The 21,769-nt window shown below is 40.0% G+C and overlaps 1 protein-coding gene across 2 annotated transcripts; it reads left to right on the forward strand.

The window, feature by feature from the left end:
- The first annotated feature begins 283 nt into the window (after positions 1 to 283).
- mtbp (MDM2 binding protein) lies at positions 284 to 20,594 on the forward strand. Of its 2 annotated transcripts, none has more exons than XM_028425697.1 (23): positions 284 to 446; positions 660 to 737; positions 814 to 887; positions 1,364 to 1,512; positions 1,596 to 1,654; positions 2,384 to 2,528; positions 3,065 to 3,179; positions 5,928 to 6,044; positions 9,520 to 9,614; positions 9,753 to 9,819; positions 9,998 to 10,115; positions 10,250 to 10,429; positions 12,490 to 12,603; positions 14,344 to 14,499; positions 16,177 to 16,270; positions 16,343 to 16,501; positions 16,971 to 17,066; positions 17,134 to 17,397; positions 17,479 to 17,639; positions 17,757 to 17,869; positions 19,324 to 19,437; positions 20,182 to 20,247; positions 20,325 to 20,594. In XM_028425697.1, exons 1-23 carry the CDS (start codon positions 380 to 382, stop codon positions 20,361 to 20,363), a joined length of 2,640 nt encoding a protein of 879 aa, XP_028281498.1. In that variant the 5' UTR covers positions 284 to 379; the 3' UTR covers positions 20,364 to 20,594. The 2 variants fall into 2 exon arrangements, with proteins under 2 accessions (XP_028281498.1, XP_028281499.1); XM_028425698.1 differs by having other exon boundaries at positions 12,493 to 12,603.
- The last annotated feature ends 1,175 nt before the right edge of the window (positions 20,595 to 21,769 follow it).

Consider the following 21,769-nt stretch of genomic DNA (forward strand, 5'->3'; position numbering starts at 1 on the left):
GGTTTCATGCCATATATGTGTGTATTTGTGATTAATGGCTTAATATGGCACAATATGGAGGATTGTTGTTTTGACTTTTTAAAACAATGAACACGTGTAACAAAAACAAAACAAAAACATGTAGTCACACATTTATGAAATAAATCAAGGACAGCTCTTATTACCAGACGTGCAGACCGTTTGATTCATGTTGATTCATTCATGTTACTCTGGTAGTTCAAGCTCAGTCCACCAGGTGGCGGTGGCGCGCTTTGTATGCTGCTAATCATCAGGGAAGAAGAAAAGGAACTGGTGGGAAATTTGACAACAGTGCGCGAAATAGCCTCGTTCCTAGTTGTTTATATCAGAATAATCGTAAATAAATTGATGTTTACACGGAATGGATCGTTACGTGTTGGCTATATCACTTTGCCAAAGTGATGACCACCCGGTGGATGTCTGTCAATGTAAGTTAAATTTCGCTTTGAAACTCTGCTCATGTCTGTGCTGCTACATCAAGCTGTGTTAGCCATTAGCCTAAAAACTGTGCCGCTCTCTTGTAACATTTCTGGTAGTTATCAATTAAGTTAAAATATAAGAAGTTTTAAGTGAAAAAAACGAGGACTGTAAGTCAATATGGATGTGATAAACACTGATAGCTCGTTTGTCTTTGTGCGCAGGTTTGGAGCCAGTTAAGCAGACGTATGACAGACTTGTGGACACCTCAACTAAAGTGAGAGGGAACTCTGCGTTTCCAGGTACAGAGAGCGTGGACATTTACGTGTTGTTATTCCACCATTTTTCTTACATTCTTCCCTCCTCGTGTTTCCTCAGCTTGTTCTCTGAGTGGCAGCCCATCAGCTCAGAGGTGGTACTTTGCTGTTCAGGCTTGCCATGGGGTAACGCAGGTGAGACAGCTTTGCTGCAGGCATGCATGGGTGTGTGATGTGTCAAATGCTAATGGTTGGTTTGGGAAAATACAGAAGTAGGTGAATTTTCTACCCTGATAAATGTACACTGTTGTCCAAAGACATTCCTCCTTTTAGATAGAGATAGAGAATAATCAATAAAGTTTTGAGTTTTGATTGTCACCATCTTTATGGGCAACAGTGTACATTTCAGCAGAATATGAAGCCATGGTGGGCATGGTAAGTAGCTTCCAAAATAAATATCTAAATAGGTGAATTAACCTACTACACACTATTTGTGATGGTCGCTTCCAGCTGCTGCCATTTTGAGGTTGCTCTAAAAATACAACACTGCATCCCTTTTTATTTATTATAGTTGCCTTAGTGTACCTTGTCAGACACCTGTGTGTCAATGAACTATTCTACTGATTGGAGAAAAGGATTTTGATATGCTCTCTTTGTCTATTCTTTTGTAGTTTTGCAGTTCCGACTGGGAAGAGCTCTGCACAGGTCATCAGAAAACTGACAGTGAGGAGGAGAAGCCTACTGCTGTTGAAGAATGTCTGAGTTCACTGAGTAATCAGGAAGCACCAGACCAAAAAGCCACACAGGCAGCACTTACAGAGTGAGTGAGAATGCTTTCTGCACTAAGATTAGTAACAATGTTTTTTTTTTGACTAATGAACTGTGAACATCCTAATTGAACAGCCTGATGGAAGAGACAGCAGAAGGACTGCAGCTGCTGTCAGACCAGCTACCACCTCCAGGTACAGTTGACTGGTCCACAGTAGTTACTTTTTTACTCATTTTTTTCGAGTCAATACTTAAATTATTTTAAACATTTTTTGTCTGTGATGTTGAATCCAAAATGTGTCCACACACATTACACTACTACATTACCTACCTACACTGCTCTTTACAACACTGCACTGTTACTTCCACTTTGTACTAATAAGCAGAAAACCAATTGTCTAGTTTGCTGATAAGGCAAAGGAGCAAGTTAGCTGCACAAAGCAATGCCTCAAGGGAGACTTTTGTTTAGCCAAAAGATGCCAATAACAAGGAATTAAATGTTTTAGTAGAGCCAAACTCCTCAGCTGTGTTTCAGGAATCCACTTAAATTCCAAACGATTAGGTTCTGAAAATTGGAATGCTGCAGCCGTGTACAAAAGGTTACCCTCCTGTTCTGTGCTGCATACATATGCACTCACTACCACAAAGATGCTCTGATTTGTGCTTTGCTAGTCTCTCTCTTGAAGGAAAGTTTCGCATTTCACAGCACAGCACCTCCACAGGAGCCCAGGAAACCTTCAGCATTAGATGCCCTGAGGTGCTGCAGTCACTGCTGGCTTCTGGAATGTCTTCTTAACTCTTATATTTTGAATTCTGCCTACTTGTTAAAAACTCCTCATGTAGTCTTAAAGAAACATGTATGTGTGGTAAAAAGAATGAAACTTTGATTAAGTCCTCTGGTTTTTCTGATGCCTTTCTGTCAGGTAAAGCCCTGCTGGACGTCCTGGTGCTGGCCTCTGCTGAGTCGTCTCCTCCTGTGAAAGACCTGCTGCCTCTGCTGGGGGCTCTAAAACATATGTCCTGCTGGCATGCTGCTAAGATCAGTGTAGTCACACAGCACAGCAGTGGGTGAGTAATAAATACACAAATGCACTGTTATTCCCCATTATTGATGTTGTACAGCAAAAATGAAAAACAGGTCAGTTCTCCAGTCATTAAATATAAATTTTATGTGCTTTTGTGTACTTTGTGTAATTTGTTCATAGTAGTATTAGTGTATTTGTAGAATGCTCCCACTAGGGGGAGTTAGACCAATATATATATGAGCAATCTTGACCTGAATTTATGATCAATCTGGATTACCACAGTGCAAGCTATAGAATAGACAGAGAGAATGTGACATCTTCATGGATCATGTGTGAAGCTAGGCTTTAAATAGTGTACGACGTATGTTAGAGGGTCAGCTAAAGATGCTAGTATACAATATTTTTATTTTTTGTAAGCATACAGACCGTTAGTGTCGCATTAACGATTCTGCATCTGTTTTCCTATCTTTTGTTCTCATATTAATAACACATTTCTACAATGTCGTATTGCTGCTGTAGTTTTTTTTCACAGCTTGACATGATTTAAAACTAACTAAAAGACTGGTTCTTGTTATTCAGGTGGCAGAAAGCAGCATCCCTTCTGAGTGCTGGTCTTGTGGAGCCTCCTGACCTGGACAGTTGTATTGACCACAAGGAAATGTGGAGGGGAGGCCTGCTCATCAGGGAGAAGAAGGTAAAGGTCAACTAAGGATTTATTCATCTTAGAAAAATGGAGAAGCGAATGGAAGGATTCAGTTTTGTGTTGAAAGTTTGAGAACAAAAGTGGATACAAAAAAACTTGAATTCATACTTATATCAGGCACTGAATGACCTGCCCTGCAGTTTTTGCTGAAAAACAAGGCAATTGTTACAAATACAGCAGAGCTGGTCTTTATGACACAAAACTCTGGGGGGCCTCATTAGAATGAGGACGGATTTTCAAGAATTGTGTGGACGCTGTGTGCAAGCCTCAGCAGTGTATTGTTTGCAGTCTGTCAGTGACACAAAAATTAAGACATTTAGAAAAGTATGTGTGCATGTGGTGTGTGGATTCATTTTTGCTTGCCAAAGAGAAGACAATCAGGTCTTTGTGTGTTGCAGAAATCAGTAGCTTGTATGTGTGTAATTGTTGCATGCTTAGCACTGTGGGTGTGATGGATCTTTTAAAAGCAGCAATGGAGGAAAAAAAAATCTTTTGTCTCATTTGTGCCTGTGTGAGGTTGTGTGTGTGTGGACGAATACTGTAGAGGGCATGAGAAAAAGCTGTGTCCTCTTAAACCTACCAGCTTGCTTGCCCTGGGCTTTCTATGATGAACAGTGTTTTCTATAGGCTGGAGCACACAGCAGAGAACCCTCTGTTCCAGGGCTAATCATGGTTTGGAGACTCGATTCATACCTCAGCGGTTGTTCCCGTATCCTTTTCATATGACATTACTCATGCAGCGCACACAAGGCCATAGGGTACATTTTCATGTATTTCCTTTTGATTTTAGTGAATTTTTGTCTGGGCTGGAGATAAGTCCTTTTCTGCTACTGAAAGAATCTTGAAGAATCACTGGAAGTCATTGAGAGGTCATGTGAAATGACTCTTTTTTTGCTAGTTTGCTTGGCCCTGTTTGGCCTGACTTGACCCTGGGTGTGACCTGTTCTCTCTTCCTAAGAATATGGCTGAATATGGACCTCATTTACTTGATGGACAAGTGTTAGATAAGTGCAGTGCTGGTCTTACTGACATTCTAAGTATAATGTCATTCTTTATATTCTTTAGATTAAAAAAAATGCATGCTCGTCCTTCGGTAAGACATCAGACTCTAAGCTGCACCTGATGACAGGTCAATATCTTGCATAGCTGGTAAAAGGCAAAAATAGTGGTTAAATGCTTTGTACACTGTAAAGGTAAAAAACAAAAAATCTCTTCAAAGCGCTTAGTCCATCAAGATTGTGGGAGCAGAAAATTGTCTCCTGGGAGATCCCTAGTCACTCTCAGGCCTCAAGATAATGCCTCCATCAAGTTCTGGGTCAGCTCCAGCACCTCTGCTTAGCTGGGTTGTATCTGTGAGGTGTATAAAAGAAGACGCCCAGGGAATATCTATATCTGGTGCCTAAACCACCTCAACTTACTCCTGTCAATGTGAAGGAGCAGCTGATCTACCTAAGCCTCCAAACCTGATCTTAGAGCATAAGGTTTGACAGAAGAGAACATGCCATCCTTTGCAAGGAAAAAAAAAGCCAGGCAAATCTGCATTCCTCACACACACTCAGCCGCAGTTGTTCAAGTGCATCCTGGAGGCTCTCTTGCAGGCTCACTTGCAATGGTGGCAGAAGGGCCACATCACACTCACAAAGAGCCTGTGCTGTTGGGATAAATTCAGTAATGCTCCTGTGGCTGGAAAAAAAAACAAGTCTCTGCAGCCAGGTTCTAAAATGTTGTGCAAAGTGCTCCCATAAGAGCTGAGGCTGTTAAAGCAACAAATTAATACCGTTTGAGAGGTTTTAATGATCGAAAAGGTGTGACATTCGGGTGTCCACGTACCCGTGACCATGCATTTCACCGTATTTGCTGCTTCACAGCAGGTAAGTGTGTTTTTTCTGTGGCAAGTGAATAAGCTGAGGTGAGATAACAGCTTTTTTTGCTGCTCCTCAGGAGATTACTTCATGCCCACTTGTCCTTATTTCTCATTACGGGGAAAACTCTGGCAGGTGCAGTAGTTTTCAGTCTCTGGACAGAATTGGCCAGTTTTGTGCTATCCTTTCATGGCTCCCTGGGGAGAATCAGCAATCTGTTTCACTGTGGAGCTTACTTGCATCTCTCATACCGGTGCTGTTTTTTTAAAATCTGGCTGAGACTTTCAGATTTTCTGGTGCCATTTTATGATGTATTTCTTTTTATTATTGCTTAACGTATATCTGAAAATATAAAGCTGGGGTATCTCGAAGTAGTTTCAAAGTTTTTGTGCATAAACACAAACTTGAACCTGCTGTTTAGAAGCCGTTGGTATCAGCATTTGAATGCCATTGACTGTTGTAAGTTGTTGAATTAATTTCCCAGTTGACTGGATCCTGCACGCTTGACAAACGTTTTCTCCAGTCATATCTGCTGTGTCTGTTTTGCTCCGAGTATGCTGAGGCAAGCATGTGGCTTCTCCTTCACTAACGTGACCTTTTTCTGAGCTCCTGCCTTCAGAATTGAGCAGCAGCAGTCAGTCAGTAAAGGCTTCACAGATGGGGGGGAGTTGAAACAAAGGAGAATTCCCAAAGGAATAAAAGTGTGTGAAAAAAACCAACAGCACTTTAATGCTCTGGAATTCAACTAAAAAACATGGCTAGTTAATGTGACAATAAATGCATGTATATCGCTAACAATCGTGTAAAGCTAAACAGTTTATGTGCTTCTGCTCTTGTGTGTAATTCATCATCTCCCTTTGTGTTTTGTTTTCTTCAGTATGCGTCAGAACTCCGCTTTGATGGCTTCTCTCTGCGTTCTCCAGTGCATCAGATATCGGAGTCCAGCCTCTTACAAGCTCCCTACACAACTACAGACCACAAACTCCAGTCTGAGGTGAGTGTTCCGCTGTCTCTGAAATCCTGAATCACTATATTTTTGGTGAATTTAACTTCACATAGCCCCACCCTTCAAAAATACGGTGAGAGTTCTGAGTATTGTAGGGCCACACGTTGGCAGTGAGGACATTTTATATTGGCTGTGTCAGTCTTTATACAAACTCTGGGGAGGGTTTTGATTGACAGGATGAGTAGATAATGACTGAATTTCTATTTAGGGAAGAAGTGTTCCTTTAACCCCACTTAGCCCCCATCCTACCCTGTAGCTATACAGATGAATGAGCTCCACACATGACTAATGATTTCTGGTGGCTAGAAGGAGATGAGTTCAGAGGGTCACTTCCTGGTTGCCCTTTGTTCATACTATAGAACCTGTGACAGGAGGCCCATCGGTCAGGAGAATCAAATGTGTTTTATCTACAAAGTAGCTGGTCCCTATTGTATATAGGACGACCTTGCAGCCAGAAAAACGTATTAGAATACAGATTTATCATTGCATCTACGTAGGCCAGAGTCCAATGGTTCTGTGGGGACAGATCTTTAGCTATTATCAGTGTGTTTAGTATTCAATATTTTTAAGGGAATGTTTTTTGAGTTATTTGTTACTTTTTGCTGCTGCTGAAGAATGGCTTACTTACCCTCCTTTTATTTCGTGGTTGCAACAGCCATCAGCTCAGAGATGGATTGTATCTTTAGAATAATTTATCCTTAAGAGTAGGAAGTAATAAAGCCCTCATTAATCTGTTATAGCAAGTAACACTGTGTGTTTCTCTTTCTGTGGAGAAAACACACTCCGTGCAGTGTAAAGGTGTATATTTGCAGAGGCCGCTTACCCTATGAGCAAGCAGGTCTTTAATAACAGTATATCACCTAGTATAGTTCTGTAATGAGTTTTTGTATGCAGATTAATATGCACAGCAATAAAACCACACAGGAGCTGCTCCAAGAATTATGGCCTGATTCGGCCTACACACACACACACACAAACACATACACAAGCAAGCGCACAGAGCCTTTATTAACATTAATTGGATTAGCAACAAAGACAGTTAGTTAAAAGGATGGATGGTCCACATATTAAAGACATACTTTAAAGAATCATTAGCGCTTTAGTGTACCGTGTGGCTCCATAAGTGTAATATTGTATAATATTTGTTGTGTCTATCTTAAGCATTGTCTGCACTAGGAGTGTGTGTTTGGCAGCAGGTAGTGTTTGTGTTGTGTTCATTATTCTGTTAACACAGCAGAGTTCTGTTAAGGTGTGTGTGTGTGTGTGTGTGTGTGTGTGTGTGTGTGTGTGTGTGTGTGTGTGTGTGTGCACGCTTGATACTCATTTACGCATCCATGGAGAATGAGGCAGGGAGTGTGTGTGTGTGATCTCATCAGATCCCCGCACAGAGAAACAGATGGTGATGATTGTTTTGGCACACATTAAAACAAAAAAACTCTGAGGACAACAGAACTATCACATCTCCACACTGCTGGGATAAATGACTGTGTAATGATTTGCACCCAGACACACACTAATGCACAATCTAAACTGTGCTCAGACAAAAACTATCAGGGCTGCACACTGTCAGGAGTAACTGACATGATAATTGCTAACACACACACACACATGCTCTCAAGCTCAATGGGCAGGGAGGCCATGCTGTGCTGTGTATGGATGTAATACGGATACACAAATAGAATATTAGAATAGTTATAGCCTGCATTTTTGTACCAGGCTGTAAAGTTATTTATTTGAGCTTATTTGGGATTGACCTGCTCAGCCTCAAGAGGCCACTTGAAGAACTGCATAAATCCACAGCCTCTTCTCGCTGTTGTCTTTTATTTTATGATGGAGAGCTGTGTCTTGGAATCACGCCCTACAGCATATTTAAATATTGACATTTGGTGTCTTTGAGTGTCCTTTTAAAAGAGAGCCTGTTTGTCAGGAGAGGAAGAGAACTCCATGCCACACTCTGCATCCAAAGACTTTTCCCACTCCTTACCCTGCAGTTGAGAACCATGCATCACTTTGTCACTCAGAAATTTTGTCACTAACAAGCAACAACAGCATGTGTAGAAAGACAAAATACTGTAGGGATGTGTTGCGTATCTGACATGCCAACTTCTTAAAAAGGGTTTGGAATTATTGTTATGGGTATGTTTTAGAGTAGAGTGTAAGGAAGTCAGCCTCAGCATCCCATATTGTTATACATGGCAGATCTGTGTGTAGCATCACACATTTTTCTCAAGCTTCAGATAAGACATTTTGATCTTCAGCTGTTGAGAATGTGTGGGTGGGGGGTCCTTCTTTCCACCTCAACAGCACTGTGAGACTAAAACAGCAGCAAAAACAACATCATTATATACTGTTGCTTTCCAATGTGAATCTGCAGCTTCAAATAGGGCTACTCAGCGTGTGCCGGTCAGTGTAGGGGTCTGCTCTTTTGTAAAAAATAAAAACCCTAACAATAGAACTAATGAACAACACTTGGCATTGGATGCTGCTGGGCTATTGAGAGGGGACAAAGGACAAAAGCAGCAATCAAATACAAAGTCACTTTTGCAGTAATTACATCTGGAAGTCACATTTAAACATTCACAAATATTTTGACCACAGTCATCACCAGCAAGTCAGGGTTAGGGTTACACTTACAAAGTGTGGTCGCAAGTTGTTGTAAATAATGAGGACAATTAAAAGTAGAAACTGGAGGTCTTAATGGCCTCTCTTGGGGTCACTACATTAGTCAGAGTCTTTACTGGCATGGACAAAGGATTAATACATATTCCCAGCTGGAATTTAAAACAGCATCATTAAAATGTTCATCTACTCACACTCGGAAACAGGTCGACTCTCGAATAAATGATGAGACTGAAATTTCCCAGTTTTCTTGCTGTTCCTTTTTTTTCAGTATTAACAAATGACCTGGTTTTTCCCCAAACGTGACACTGGATTTATATATTATTGATTTGCTCTCAATACAGTGAGCTCATTAGATAAGTAGGACAAATGTGTTGGATTGTAGGTCTTTTTTAAAATGCGAGTACCTACTGTAAGTCTACTCATAGCTTTGTTTAGCGGAATAATTAATAATTAGATTCTAGCTTGCTTGTAATTGATTCTTGTTTTGCATTTTGAAAAAAATGATCAGTTGTGATCAGATGTGACTGTACATTGTTCCTCCATACATGTGAATGTCCCACATGATCTTAGCCTTGAAAGTCATCAGATCAGATTAGATTTGATAGATGTATCACCACATTCATAAATCTGTCACCCCACTGTCTTCTTCAAGGACAGCCGAATCCCCAGCTGATGGATGATTTCCAAATTTTAAAGCTGCCTCACAAGCTGCTGTAATTTATTAATTTCCATTTGAATGCTGCTCTCTGTGATAACCCTGTTGTTTTTTTTTTCTTCATTCCACTGCGCTCTTCTTTCATTCACTCATCTCTCTACCTGCCCTCTGTCTGTCCGTTTGCAGGTCTTCCATTATTATGCACCAGTTTTAGACCTGGTTCAGATGATTAATCTGTCAGACCTGCCCAGTTTTCTGATGTCCAGCACCCAGTTTGAACTGTATCCTTAATATATGCGTTTCACATGTTGATTGATGATTTTTTTTTTCTGTACTTTAACATTTGTTTAGTTTCTGATGATTTGTTGATAATGGCACTCTTTTGAATATTCTACTGCTCCTTCACTCCTGACAAACAGAGCCCTATCAGGGAGGTCAGTGAAAGCTAAACTTCTTTTGGACCAGCTGAGGTCACTGCATGGAAAGGTATCGGCTGCTAAACTCTTAAATGAAGTTTTTTTTTAAGTAAATAAATTAATAAAATGTATTCTTGCCCATTATTATGCCTCAGAGGCACATCTAGCAGATCTGTTATTCTTGATAATCACTGATGGATCTAGGGGGACTGCATGTGTTTGTCTGTCTAATGTGTTTCTACCTCCAGGTTGGAGCTTTGTTCAGCCTGTCCTGTACAATCACTTCCATTGCCCAGCCTGCAGCCAGCCAACTCAGCTCCCAGCGTTGGAGAGAGTCTTTAGCAAGGAAACCAAAGTCCTTAATGGGTAAGGCTAGAAGTCTTAGTTAACACTTCTCACATTTGAGTTGTACAGCGAATTAACACCTAGTAAAATATGGAAAAATTACTTTCTTTTTCATTTCTGAATGTCATCTGTGCCCTCCCTGCCTCATTCTGTAGCCCCCGATGTTGAGCTGAAAGGTGAGAGTGCCATCTACCTCCTGTTGGTCCAGGGCTCCGACGACATTGGGCGTGGGGTGTGCAGGGTCAGGATGTTGCACTCGGACAGTCAAATTAATGGAGCGGCTGCCATGGCAACCGTGTCTGGGTTGCTGAGAGAGAAGTCTCTGTCATCGTCAGGTATGTTATGTGGTTATGTTTCTGTTGAAATTCTCTTGTGTTTGAATGACGTTTCTCTTAAGTTATCTGTATGGATACCATGGGAACATCTAGAAGCCGCATCAGGCCTGCTCTCTAGAAGCAGCTCCTCAGCTTTGAGTAGAAACATGAAGTAGACATGTGCTTGTCACTGAAAAGGAAAGCATTGTGAAAGACTACTAATAGGACATGGAGGAAAAAGGTGTCATGAGGAATGATTGAAGGTGGCGTGGACTTTCCTGTTCAGATAGGTGAACGTATATGAAAGTCGTTCTTGCTTGTTTTTGCTCCCTAAACTAAAACGTTCTTTTCTGATAAAAGCCCTTCACTGTTCTTTGGCTTTGTATGAGGATTCAGGAATATCTACTGTGATGTTTCCTCCAGAGATTTCCAGTTGTTGTGAACATTATATGCAACCTTCAGGAGACACTTTTTCTTTTACTTTAGATACTTTTAAATGCAGAGTTAGACTATGAAAGGTGCCCTAACTGCTTCAATGACACAGCAGTTTTCAATAAAATATGAAAGTCTTAAAAAGCACACCTGGGGGTTGTTGCTCCTCCAAAATCATGAAATGTTGAAGATCCCTTTGAATCATGTACTAGCAAAATGTGTCTGGGTAAGTTTAAAGTCTCATTTGCCAGAAAATGTGTCCAAAGCATAATTAATCAGCCATATGTTTTACTGCTGAGTAAATACTAACCTGAGCTTGGCATTTCAATATCTGTTCACTTTAGTATAGTCACTGCATATTGATGACTATTTGCACTGTTTACTCCATCTTGCACTACTTGTACACTAGTACCACCTCACCGACCCATGTGGTACCTATTACATTATTACACTGTTTCACTCGTTCATATAAGGGTCTATGTTTGCCATTACAACCACCACTCATTTTATGTTCTGTTCATTGTATGTCTGTTATGCCATGTCAATTTAGCCTTACTTTAGTTTATTTACCTTATTTACCTAACTTAGTTCTATCTTATTTCATGTTAATTATTATATGTTCTTGTGTATGCACCAATCACTAAGGCAAATTCCTAGTAATGTGAATCCCCTTCACTTACATGGCAATAAACACGATTCTGATTCTGATTCTGATGAAGCCACTACCTGGGAAGTGCTGCAACTAGGATGAAGATTACGCTTAATTATCCGTTTGCTATCAGGCCCAAGGTTGAAAATAGTGTCAACAGTTTCTTCAAGTATTGTTTATTTGACCTTTGTCATACGGCTAATGAGTTTACTGACATCTTAGTTGTCTTTGGTACCCCCAGGTTTGACTTTTAAACCTTTGGAATTTGAACAAAATTTCCTTATACTGTAAACATTTGAGCATATAAACATTTGGAACCTAGGTAGGGTAGGAGATTTTGAAAACTCAGTGAGAGTCAGCCAGATTTGGAAAGTAAACACACGCCCCTTTCTCTCGGAGCTCACCCCGAAACCACGCCTCCCAATCACATGGATGCGCATTACCTGAAGACGGGCTGCGGTCTGTGACTTCGGCCATCATGCACGTACCTCTCTGGTGCGCGCAGAGCAGAAGGAGAGTGACAACCAGCCAATACTCCGCGCAGGGTCGTCCCGGAGGATTAGCTGATGTTTTTAGTGTTTTATAGCTTCAACAGATGATTAATATTCGTCGTTTTAAAGCAAAACTGCAAAACGAATTGGTTGTTATCGGATTGTAAAGAGAAGTTACACTAATTTGGCAAAAAGTGCATCAAAATGAAATCTCCTATCCTACCTTTAACATAACAATAGATGCAGTATCATAAACTCCAGTCTGTGTTATCCTCCTAACAGGATCATGCATCTCAGTTGGATGTTAAATCCCAGTATCATTTAAACTTCATGCCTGGAGTTTTCACTGCATACTCATAAATATTGAAAGTAAAGTGATCTTTTAGTGTGTGTAATTAGCTTTAACACTTTGGTACCTCTGTTACAACTAGAAGAACATCAATATGTTCTCTAAGCTACATATAATAATCCCCTTTTTTCTTTCCTGCTCACTATTTCTCTTCGATCAGGAGTGTCTTTGGGCAACATTCTTCACTCTCTGCCATGTCTCCAAGGAGACAGCCTGCTGAAGAGAGAGAGAAAGGTGACCCGGGTTCAGACCCTGGTTCTGAAAGAATATTTAAGTAAGTAGTACATTTGAAGAATATTCTGGCAAAAACAAAATTGTAGAATTAAGTATCATTAGACGATTTCAGACCATTTTCAGATTTCATCACCATTTCTGTCACCATCGTGGTGTTACTAATTGCTTGCTTGCTAATGTATGATAATAGCCAAGATCAGCCCTCAGTATAGCACCTCCAGCTCACTTAGATATGTCAATCTAAATTTTTAAGCCCCCAGGGTGAGGAAGCAATCTCTCACAGAGAAGAGAAGGGATTTTTTTTAAGGGAAGATTTGTTAGCTGGAGTATATCTTATGATTGTTTAACAAATACAAAGCAGCTATTTGAGTAGGATGCATTGGGTGATGGGTGCTGGTTTAAAAGGGCATCACAGCCTTCTTTATTGAGACATTTTTTTTCTCCAATTATCATAACACAAGAACTAACACATTACCTATTTTAAAATATGAATGTTTTTTTTTCTCAGTCAAAGTTCAACTCAACGCTGGCATCATAATATTCTGAAAGAAGCCCTTTTTATTAAATACCTCACTACATATTTGTGCCAGTTTGGACAAACGCTGATGATATGGAACTGTTCCTATTCTGCTCAAACTTCTCTTTACAAGTAACTACACTAAAGCTTGATCACTGGAGTGCTGATATGCTGCCTCTAACTATACATATTTGTTTAATTCAGTTAGCTGTTGGAAGAAGTGTTCTCAGAGTTCTCAGAGTTTTCTGTATAATGGATCTAAACTGTCATCAGTTGGGAGTCTCGGCTCTCTTCTGCCCTCAGCACAGACCGGTCCATAGAAAGACTCTCTGGAAATATCATTACTCCACAGACACGCATAATGTCCCTTTGGCAGCCAAAGATAGTGAAACACCAGCGAACCAGTGAATCCAGATTAAAAAGAAGTAGAGTGAAATTCTTCAGACTTGAGAAAAAGCAATAGGCTTTTTCTTTGAAAAGGCCATGAGCCTCAGAGTAGAGACCGCAGGCTTTAATCAATTCACCACAAATCATTCTGACTGGGCATCAATTTGAAAAAGCCACATGTCTGTATATATTTCTAAAATTATTGATGAGAATTCTTTAAATATTGTGTGTATGTGTTTGCACAATCATAGCTGCTTCTTTTTATTTCATGGATTGTAATAAGTCTGTGTGTGTGTGTGTGTGTGTGTGTGATGAATATGTGTGCCAAGGACTTAATTTATCATTCTCTTTTTGCTTCACCGCCTTTTAACTATGAAACCTTAAAAAGTTTCACCCAGGTTCAAAATCTAAAACTCTGCTTCTACAAAATGTTGTACATTGTATAAAATGCAGAAAAGACAGAATCAAAAGATTTACACAACCATTAAAATGTGTTTTAAACTGCAATTAGTACAAAGACAATGAAAGCTGACAGATTTTATTGTGTTTTGAAAAATATCTGCTCTTTTTGAATTTTAGACCAGTAACACATTTAATTTATTTAGGACAGTTTACCACTGTTTACCTCCATGTTGCATCAGCCTTTCTTTTAAGGACACTATGTTTGGACAGGCTATGTTGCCTCAGTCCATTCTAAACAAGCCCAGACAAAGTGACTCATCTCAGGATCTTTTTTTTAACATGTTTTTTTCTTTGTATTGTAGAGTTTTAATTTACATTTATGGATGCATTTTTTGCAATGTTTCACAAGGTCACATTTGTCACCTGGCTTTAGGTCTGAATTTCAATAAAACCTGTTTGTTATTGTGTGACCAGGACAGAAAGGAGAAGCTTCAGGCTCACCTTCGATACCCGTCAATGACTTAAAGGTCATTTTAAATCTGGCTAGAGAGCAGTATCTGAAGATGTTTGATTCAGCTCTGCCTTCTGCTGCTACCTGTCTGACAGATGATGAGATCTCTGAGGACTCAGGTATGGACTAAGACACAAAAACAACACATTTCACACAGATCTCCTTTTCCTGCATCACCTTGTGAGGTTAAATGCTTGGTTTTTCTTACATATATGAGACAGTTTTTAAGTTATTATTCCATTTGTCAAATTATACAACAATAGATACAACGGTGCAACATAGCCTTACTTCATTTAGATATACAGTGCAAAGGAATCTCACAGACAGCACTGTGTGCCAGAATGTCAGGATATCTATTTACTAAACACCATTAATTCCTTGATCAGTATTCATCCAGTGTCATACTATAATAGTTTTAAAGATAATTTGCAAATAAATTGTGAGTAATAAACCATATTTCATGTGGCAGCTTGAGCTGAATGTGCACAATGAGGGCATCACTAAAGGTACTAAAAAACGCAGCTGGTGGGCTGATAATCCCAGTTTTTAATGTCACAAATGCTTTGGCTTTATGTTTAGAGTCTTCATATTAATGTCCTTCATTATGTTTGCCGGTGCTTGTATGTTGAGGCATTGGCTCAGCCTGTGTGAGAGTATTCGAATAAATTTTAATGGACAAACACCTTTACTAGCAAATCTACATTTTCATCACAACAGCCCACAGCATGGTCATATATGAATGCGTATCTCATGAATTTTATATTTTCTACCATTTACATGCATTTACTTGTTTCAGACCTCCTGCATAGGATATACTTGAATTTCATAAGATGTAAACCAGCAAGATTCAGAAAGAGAAAGTGATGATATGGTGAACACAGTTATAGGCATTCAGTAGAAACTGCAAATCAAGTTATTCTGCCCATAATATTTCTCTGCCACCCTCTGTTCTGGAGATGAGAATGTGTTACCGCAGTCCATTAGGTATGTGTTTTGCATTTGTGTGTCTGCATCGCCTAAAAGTGTGAATGACTTTGTGTGGGATGTCAAACCCGCTGGCGGAGAGCTTCAGTGTCTTCTTTGTACGACACACTGTCACCCTCTGGCCGTCACTGTGTCTCATCAGTGAACCTGCTGGACCTGGATTGATGATATTTCCGTCTTCTTCTTTTTTTATGTCCAGGCACTTAAAAAAAAAGTGCACTTGCTAGTATTTTGGATGCAGAGAATTCATCTGTTGAGGGTACAGTCTGCCAAGAGTTCAGTGTGTTGACCTGTGCCCTTTGAAATTTCAGATAACTTTAGCACGATGTGAATATGGTGCAACAGATCTGCTGTTACTGTAGATATGCCACAGTATATCCACATCTAATGTACAAACTATTAAATGTCTTACTGATTAGTTCCGGCAGTGGCAACTTCATTTCCTTAAATGAGCTGTGAATGTTCATCCATCTCATTTGGAAATGATGGATAACTTGAATTTCTTCTCTCATGTCATCTGCTACTGTGAGCTTTTATGGTGAGCAGAGATAAACACTACACTGGCAACTGAAGCTGAGCAACAGTCATTTCAAATGTTTTAGGCATATCCATGTCTAATAGCTTAGATGTATACAGAACTAAGCCTCGTAATACTGAAATGTAAGCTTGTTTACTCATAAACTGATTGGTAAGCATAATGTACTTTTAATGATCTGTCCTATGATAACTGTCATTTCTTCAGTCACCACATTATATATATATATATATATATATATATTTGAAGTAAGTCAGTGTTGTTATTTTCATTTTAGGTGTTCAGTCTATTTCCCAGCCACCATCTGACTGGCCTGAAAGAAGCGTCCTCCACAACATAGAGAACCTGCAGAGGAGACGACAGAAGAGAAGGTGAAGGGTTTTGTCTCTTGTTTTGCCCCGAGTAGTAAATCTTGGAATATTCATCATGTTATTGTGTTTCAGATTTGGTCTGTTAGGTCCAGGCTCTAGTGATAGTCTACTGGGTCCTAAAGACAGCCACAGGGTCTCCTCTGGTTTACTGGATGCCAAAGAACTTCTAAAACACTTTACATCCGATGGACTGCCTGCTGGGGAGCTTCACCCATTGACTATCAATAGAGGGTAGGTTCAACCATCAGATCCCCCACGATGCATACGCTGCATTTAGCCTTAGTTGAAGCTTTTAATTTCATAAATACTACTACTACTGTAGGCCTTGTCAGATGAACAAAACATTCTGTCGCTGGGTAAACGGTGTCTGTGTGCTCATATGAGTTTGTTTTTTTAGAATGGATCTGAATGACAAACACCAAATTTGTCCATAATTAGAATTTGATTACGATCATTAGCCTTTTACAGTCAGTGTGCAACTTTTAAAGATATATCATTGAGCTCTGTTAAACAAAATGGAGCAGAGCAGTCATCAATTAGCTCTAATAAAAAATCTGTCAAACTAAATTGTGTTTAATTAGGTAAAGAGAAGATAATATTGAATGGAGAAGAAAAACATCTCTCTCTCTCTCTCTCTCTCCCCCCCTCGCTCTCCCTCTCTCCCCCATCACTCCCGTCTTTCTGCTTCTGTTCTCTTTAGTAATAATGTGTTTCAGTTGTCACCAGACCTCTCACCAGGAAAAGTCACAAAGATGCCCTTCAGAAAGGCCTCAGCCTCCCATTACCACGGCATAGAGTAAGTTTGTATTTGTACATCCATTGTTCAGCTACTGTAACTCACGCAGTGCCTTTTTTCCATGTAGGTTCTGCTTGGATAATCAGCGATCCTTAGACCGGGACCAGGCCTTTGTACGGCTCCAGTCTCGTCTGATTCGATATGAGACACAAACCACCTGCTCCAAGGAGCCCTGCGCTCTCCCCTTTGCCCTCAGCCCGGCCCCCTCACCTGCTGTGATGTCAGAACCAGGAAGCGTCCCCGATGGAGAGACTCTGCAGAACAATGACATTGCACGATTCAAGCGCAGGTCCAGGGAAATGGATATCAAGGGAGGCTATCCTCACAAACGGTATGGTGTTGTGTGGTTTGCAGCTGGAATAAGATAAAATGACTGAAGTGTCATAACCTGTTATCTGTTCGAATGATGCAGGCTGGCAAAGTCAGAGAGCAGCGACTCTCTCTGTTCTCAGAGCAGCGGCAGCAGTGGGACGCACCCGGTCATTAGGTCTCTGAGACAACAGGCGACCAGATCCCAGTCCACCTCCTCCTCCATCGGCACTACATCCTCCTCAGCGGCAAGGCAGACATCAGGTAAAACAAAAGCAAAGCCAGTGAGCACCTGCCTATTTCCTTCCATTTAAATTGAACATAGTTACTAATAATAACTTGTAAGGTCTTATTGTTGCTTTTCCTGCCTTCACTCCTCAGGGTTGGCGACCTTCCCTTGTGCCGACAAACCAAAATTACAGCAGCAAAAGACACATCAAGGACACACTGATGATAAACATGCCAAAGAGTCACGCTCCCAGAAACACAACAGGGTGAGTTCAAGTGTCCATCTTATTTGGAATAAATATGCTTGTTTTATGTTTTACAAAATGTTACACTTAAAAATTGAACTTAGACTAACTGTTACCACAGAAACCACCACAGTTATCATCATGTGCACTTCTATTTGAAGACCAAAGTATAGAAATAAATAATACCACATTTTTCTTGTTATTTATTACATAAGTTGCCCTACAGGGGAAGTGCTTCTGTAAATCATGGGGACAATACATACATCTTAGTTGTGCCCCTTCTCTCCTTGAGATGTGCTTTTGTAATCAAAACATTCTTAAAAAATGTGGCACACTGGGTCACAGGTAAGATGGTGACAGAGGGAAAAAGCTGGTACAAAACAGAGAACTGGGACGAGCCTGTGCAGCATAGCTTCCTGGCTTCATGGGGGGGGTGGTCACCTACACTTGACTCAGGCTGAATTAAGTTACCGTTGAACCACAAAGGTGGTAAATTGGCTCCGAATTTGAATCACTCCCTGGAGAACCTCATGTAAAAATGCTCAATAGTAATAAACCATTTTAGCAATTAATTGCCAACATGTTCCTTCACTTCTCCAAAAATCTGAAGACATATAAAGATGCATGAAAAACCCAACGCACATGGTGACACACACACAGTTTTACTACTATAGATAGGTGCTTTAATACAGCATGAGCAAAGATCAATGTTTTGTATTTTGCATACGATCATTGTGAATGTGTGGGCTGCGTTGTGATTTGCGGTGTGGCAAAATCAATTTAACAACTATACCAGTATCATATAACCTGCTGCCTGCCTCCACACACACTTTTGTCCACCATCATTTACTTCACTGTGTGCACTGTGTCAGCCTAGAAACATGTGTGGACAAGTAAACGTAAACCTCCAGGGGTTTTTTTTTTTTGTTTTGTTTTGTCCCACGCATGGCACACAATCAGCATCCCGACCTTGACTCGTTCTGATTTCTGATTACTATGCAAACACGCTTATCTTCTAAAAACCCGTGTATAGAAAAGGAACAGTTGGCCTTATTCAGAAATAATGATAGCAGTTTATTCAGGGCAGAGATTAAAAGCTGCCTTTCTACTCCTCATGAGACTGAACGGCGCCGATGATTTCTCACAATAATTTATGGTGTTTCCTCGCAACAGGCACTGTGACAAGATTAAAGGTGGATCTATTTATTTCAGAAATGTGTTTTTCCCGTCGACACTAGCGGTGAAATATATGTATGTTTGTACCTGTGAGCTCATGCTATGAATGTAAAGGTGTGCATTTCTGAGCAAGGACGTCCCCCCCAAAGTCAAGACATTCTGACATCCCTTCTGTTTTTTTTTAATATATAGAGCTGTGCTAAAATTAGTCTGAAGTGGGTTAGCATTTGGTAGTTTGGGAATAAACAGAAGTGGATTTAATGTTTTGCATTATTACTGTCTGTCTTTTGTGTCCTCAGATGCTGCAGGAGGTTGTAGCTAAAACACTCAAACACCATGGGATCACTGCTGAGCACGAGTGCTTTGAGGCCTGCAGCAAAAGATTGTTTGATATCTCCAAATTCTATCTCAAGGTTTGTCTTTTTTTTTCTTTCTTTTTTTAACTTCTCTCACAGACTCACTTTTGGTTCACGGTTCCTTTATTTGTATGCCTCTGCACCCCACACTTGTTACAGATCTTTGTGACAAATGATCCCGATTACAGGAGCTGTTTGAAGAATCTCATTTTCTCTTTTATCTTGATTTGACAACACTCACTTTTTCCCTTTATGCTTCCTTGTGCCTTTTTGATTGATGAAATATAAATATAGAGGGAAAACTCAACTCAAATCAAACGTAACAGCAGTGTGCACCCGCCCCATCCATCTTTGAGGCTTCACTGGTCACCATTTTGAGTGTAATGTTGACACTATCGCTGCTGTGGACCATGTCTGGAGTTACAAGCCATTCAGCCTGATTTCAAACCAACACATAACATCCCCATCAAATCCAGGATGATGAAAGCGCGGTGCAAAATCTGTGGTACTACTAGCAGTGTGCCATGGAGAACAACAGTCTGTAGACAAACGCTGATACTTGAAGGAGGAGAATTACATACAAGCAAAGCTGAAAAGACTCTGTGAGGCAGTTTAAAGCTGAATCAACAGTGTAGCTACACAGTTACTGGTGTTACCGTAGCAACCCCTTTATATAATCTAGTGATGTTTGGACACATAGGTCCGATCTGATCTCTGACAAATAATATCGGTTGGTACTAAAAATGTGGCCTCATTCGGTCTGTATTACTGAGTAAGCGCTGTTCTTTTGTTTGATCCCAGGATCTGAAGACATCTCGGGGTCTTCATGATGAGATGAAGAAGGCAGCCAGCAGCAATGTTAAACAGGTGAAATGGCCAAACCCAAGTTCTTTTCCACTCTGTTTAATTATTCTAATTTGTGTAACTTATTGTCTTTGTTACAGGTCATTGACTGGGTGTTGGAGAAGACCTCACAGAAGTGAAGATGCTCCTAGAGAATGAGCAGTGGATTTGTTTTTATGTTTTTAATTTTTTTGTGTTTTACATTTTAACACCTTTTAATCCTTTGTCATTGGTTTAATTTATTGCAATAAGCTTTTTTTAATTAATGTAATCCTTAATTTATTGTTATTTTCTTAATGCATTCCACCAATTTAAGCTCTGGAATTTGGATGTCCTCATCCACTTTAATGTAATCCTGCTCCATAGCCTAAGAAAACACTCTCAAGCTAATCGGCTGCATACACTTACAGTTTTCTTTGTAGCATTTTCAAACATGATTGGGGTCCTTTAATCACTTGTTCTTTTTGTTTCTAAAGATAATCATGTTCAGTTTTAGAATTGTACATAATTTTATTTGTTTCTTACACAATAAATGTATTTGACTTGAGCAACTACCTGAGTAGGTTTGTATGGGAAAGGCTGTGTGTGTGTGTGTGTGTGTGTCTGGGAATTATTATATTATCACTTCTGACAGCTAACAAGCCCGTCCGGATGGTAGCTGTTGTTCAGACAATGAGAACAAAAGCCACAAGCCGTGCACATTATACAGCGCTGATTATACCTGACAGTCAGATTTGTTCTGTTTCTGTCTTAGTACAGATGCTTCTGGGGAGCAATACCAAGATTCCTCCATCCTTATGATAAATTACAAAATTACAGCACGTTTCCAGTGTAAACAATGTACAGAGAGCATCCGGCCAAACGTTTCTGGCAACAATGAAATCTCTTTGCCAAAGTTACATAAAATAATTCATTTTTTAAAAACATCAATTCAAACTTCTTGTATATTTAAACAGTGGATTGTTAGGTCAACGGTCATTTATCAAAGTTGTCAGGTTCTTTTGTGAACCATTAAATTCATTGAACAATCCAAAAGTTGTAATGACGCACTACGTGTGTGCGTGCATGCGTCTGGATACTGCTGGTGCCTGCAGCTTCATGGTTTTGAACTTGAACAAATTTATTTTATAATTTAAATCTGAAGTTGGTCCTGTGTACAGTACTGTGGCTGCCTACTACAGAAAATGATGTTTGCCTTGTAAGATTTTAGCTTTAGGTTGTTTACACCTATACTATAAAAACCTGTATATGCTGTAAGGGCAGTGTTAAAAAGTTGGGGGAAAGTTTGTGGGAATGGAGCGTCAGCATATCAGAACTAGCCGGCTTAGCTGCAGACTAAGTGTAATATCAGGATGTAGAGTTTGTTTCACAGTGGACCAACTAAATAAAATCTGTGTCAACAAACTCCTTGGTAGGAAATACAGAAAAAATACTCAACTGCGGAGGAGGAGGATGCCGCTTATCAATAGTCCTTAGTCCAAAGTGATAACAGAACCCTAGCCTGATTTCTTAATATGGGGATTACCAAATATTTATCAAAAAAACA

The sequence above is a fragment of the Parambassis ranga genome, chromosome 16 (assembly GCF_900634625.1).
Source record: "Parambassis ranga chromosome 16, fParRan2.1, whole genome shotgun sequence".
In the NCBI taxonomy this organism is placed as follows: Eukaryota; Metazoa; Chordata; class Actinopteri; family Ambassidae; genus Parambassis; species Parambassis ranga.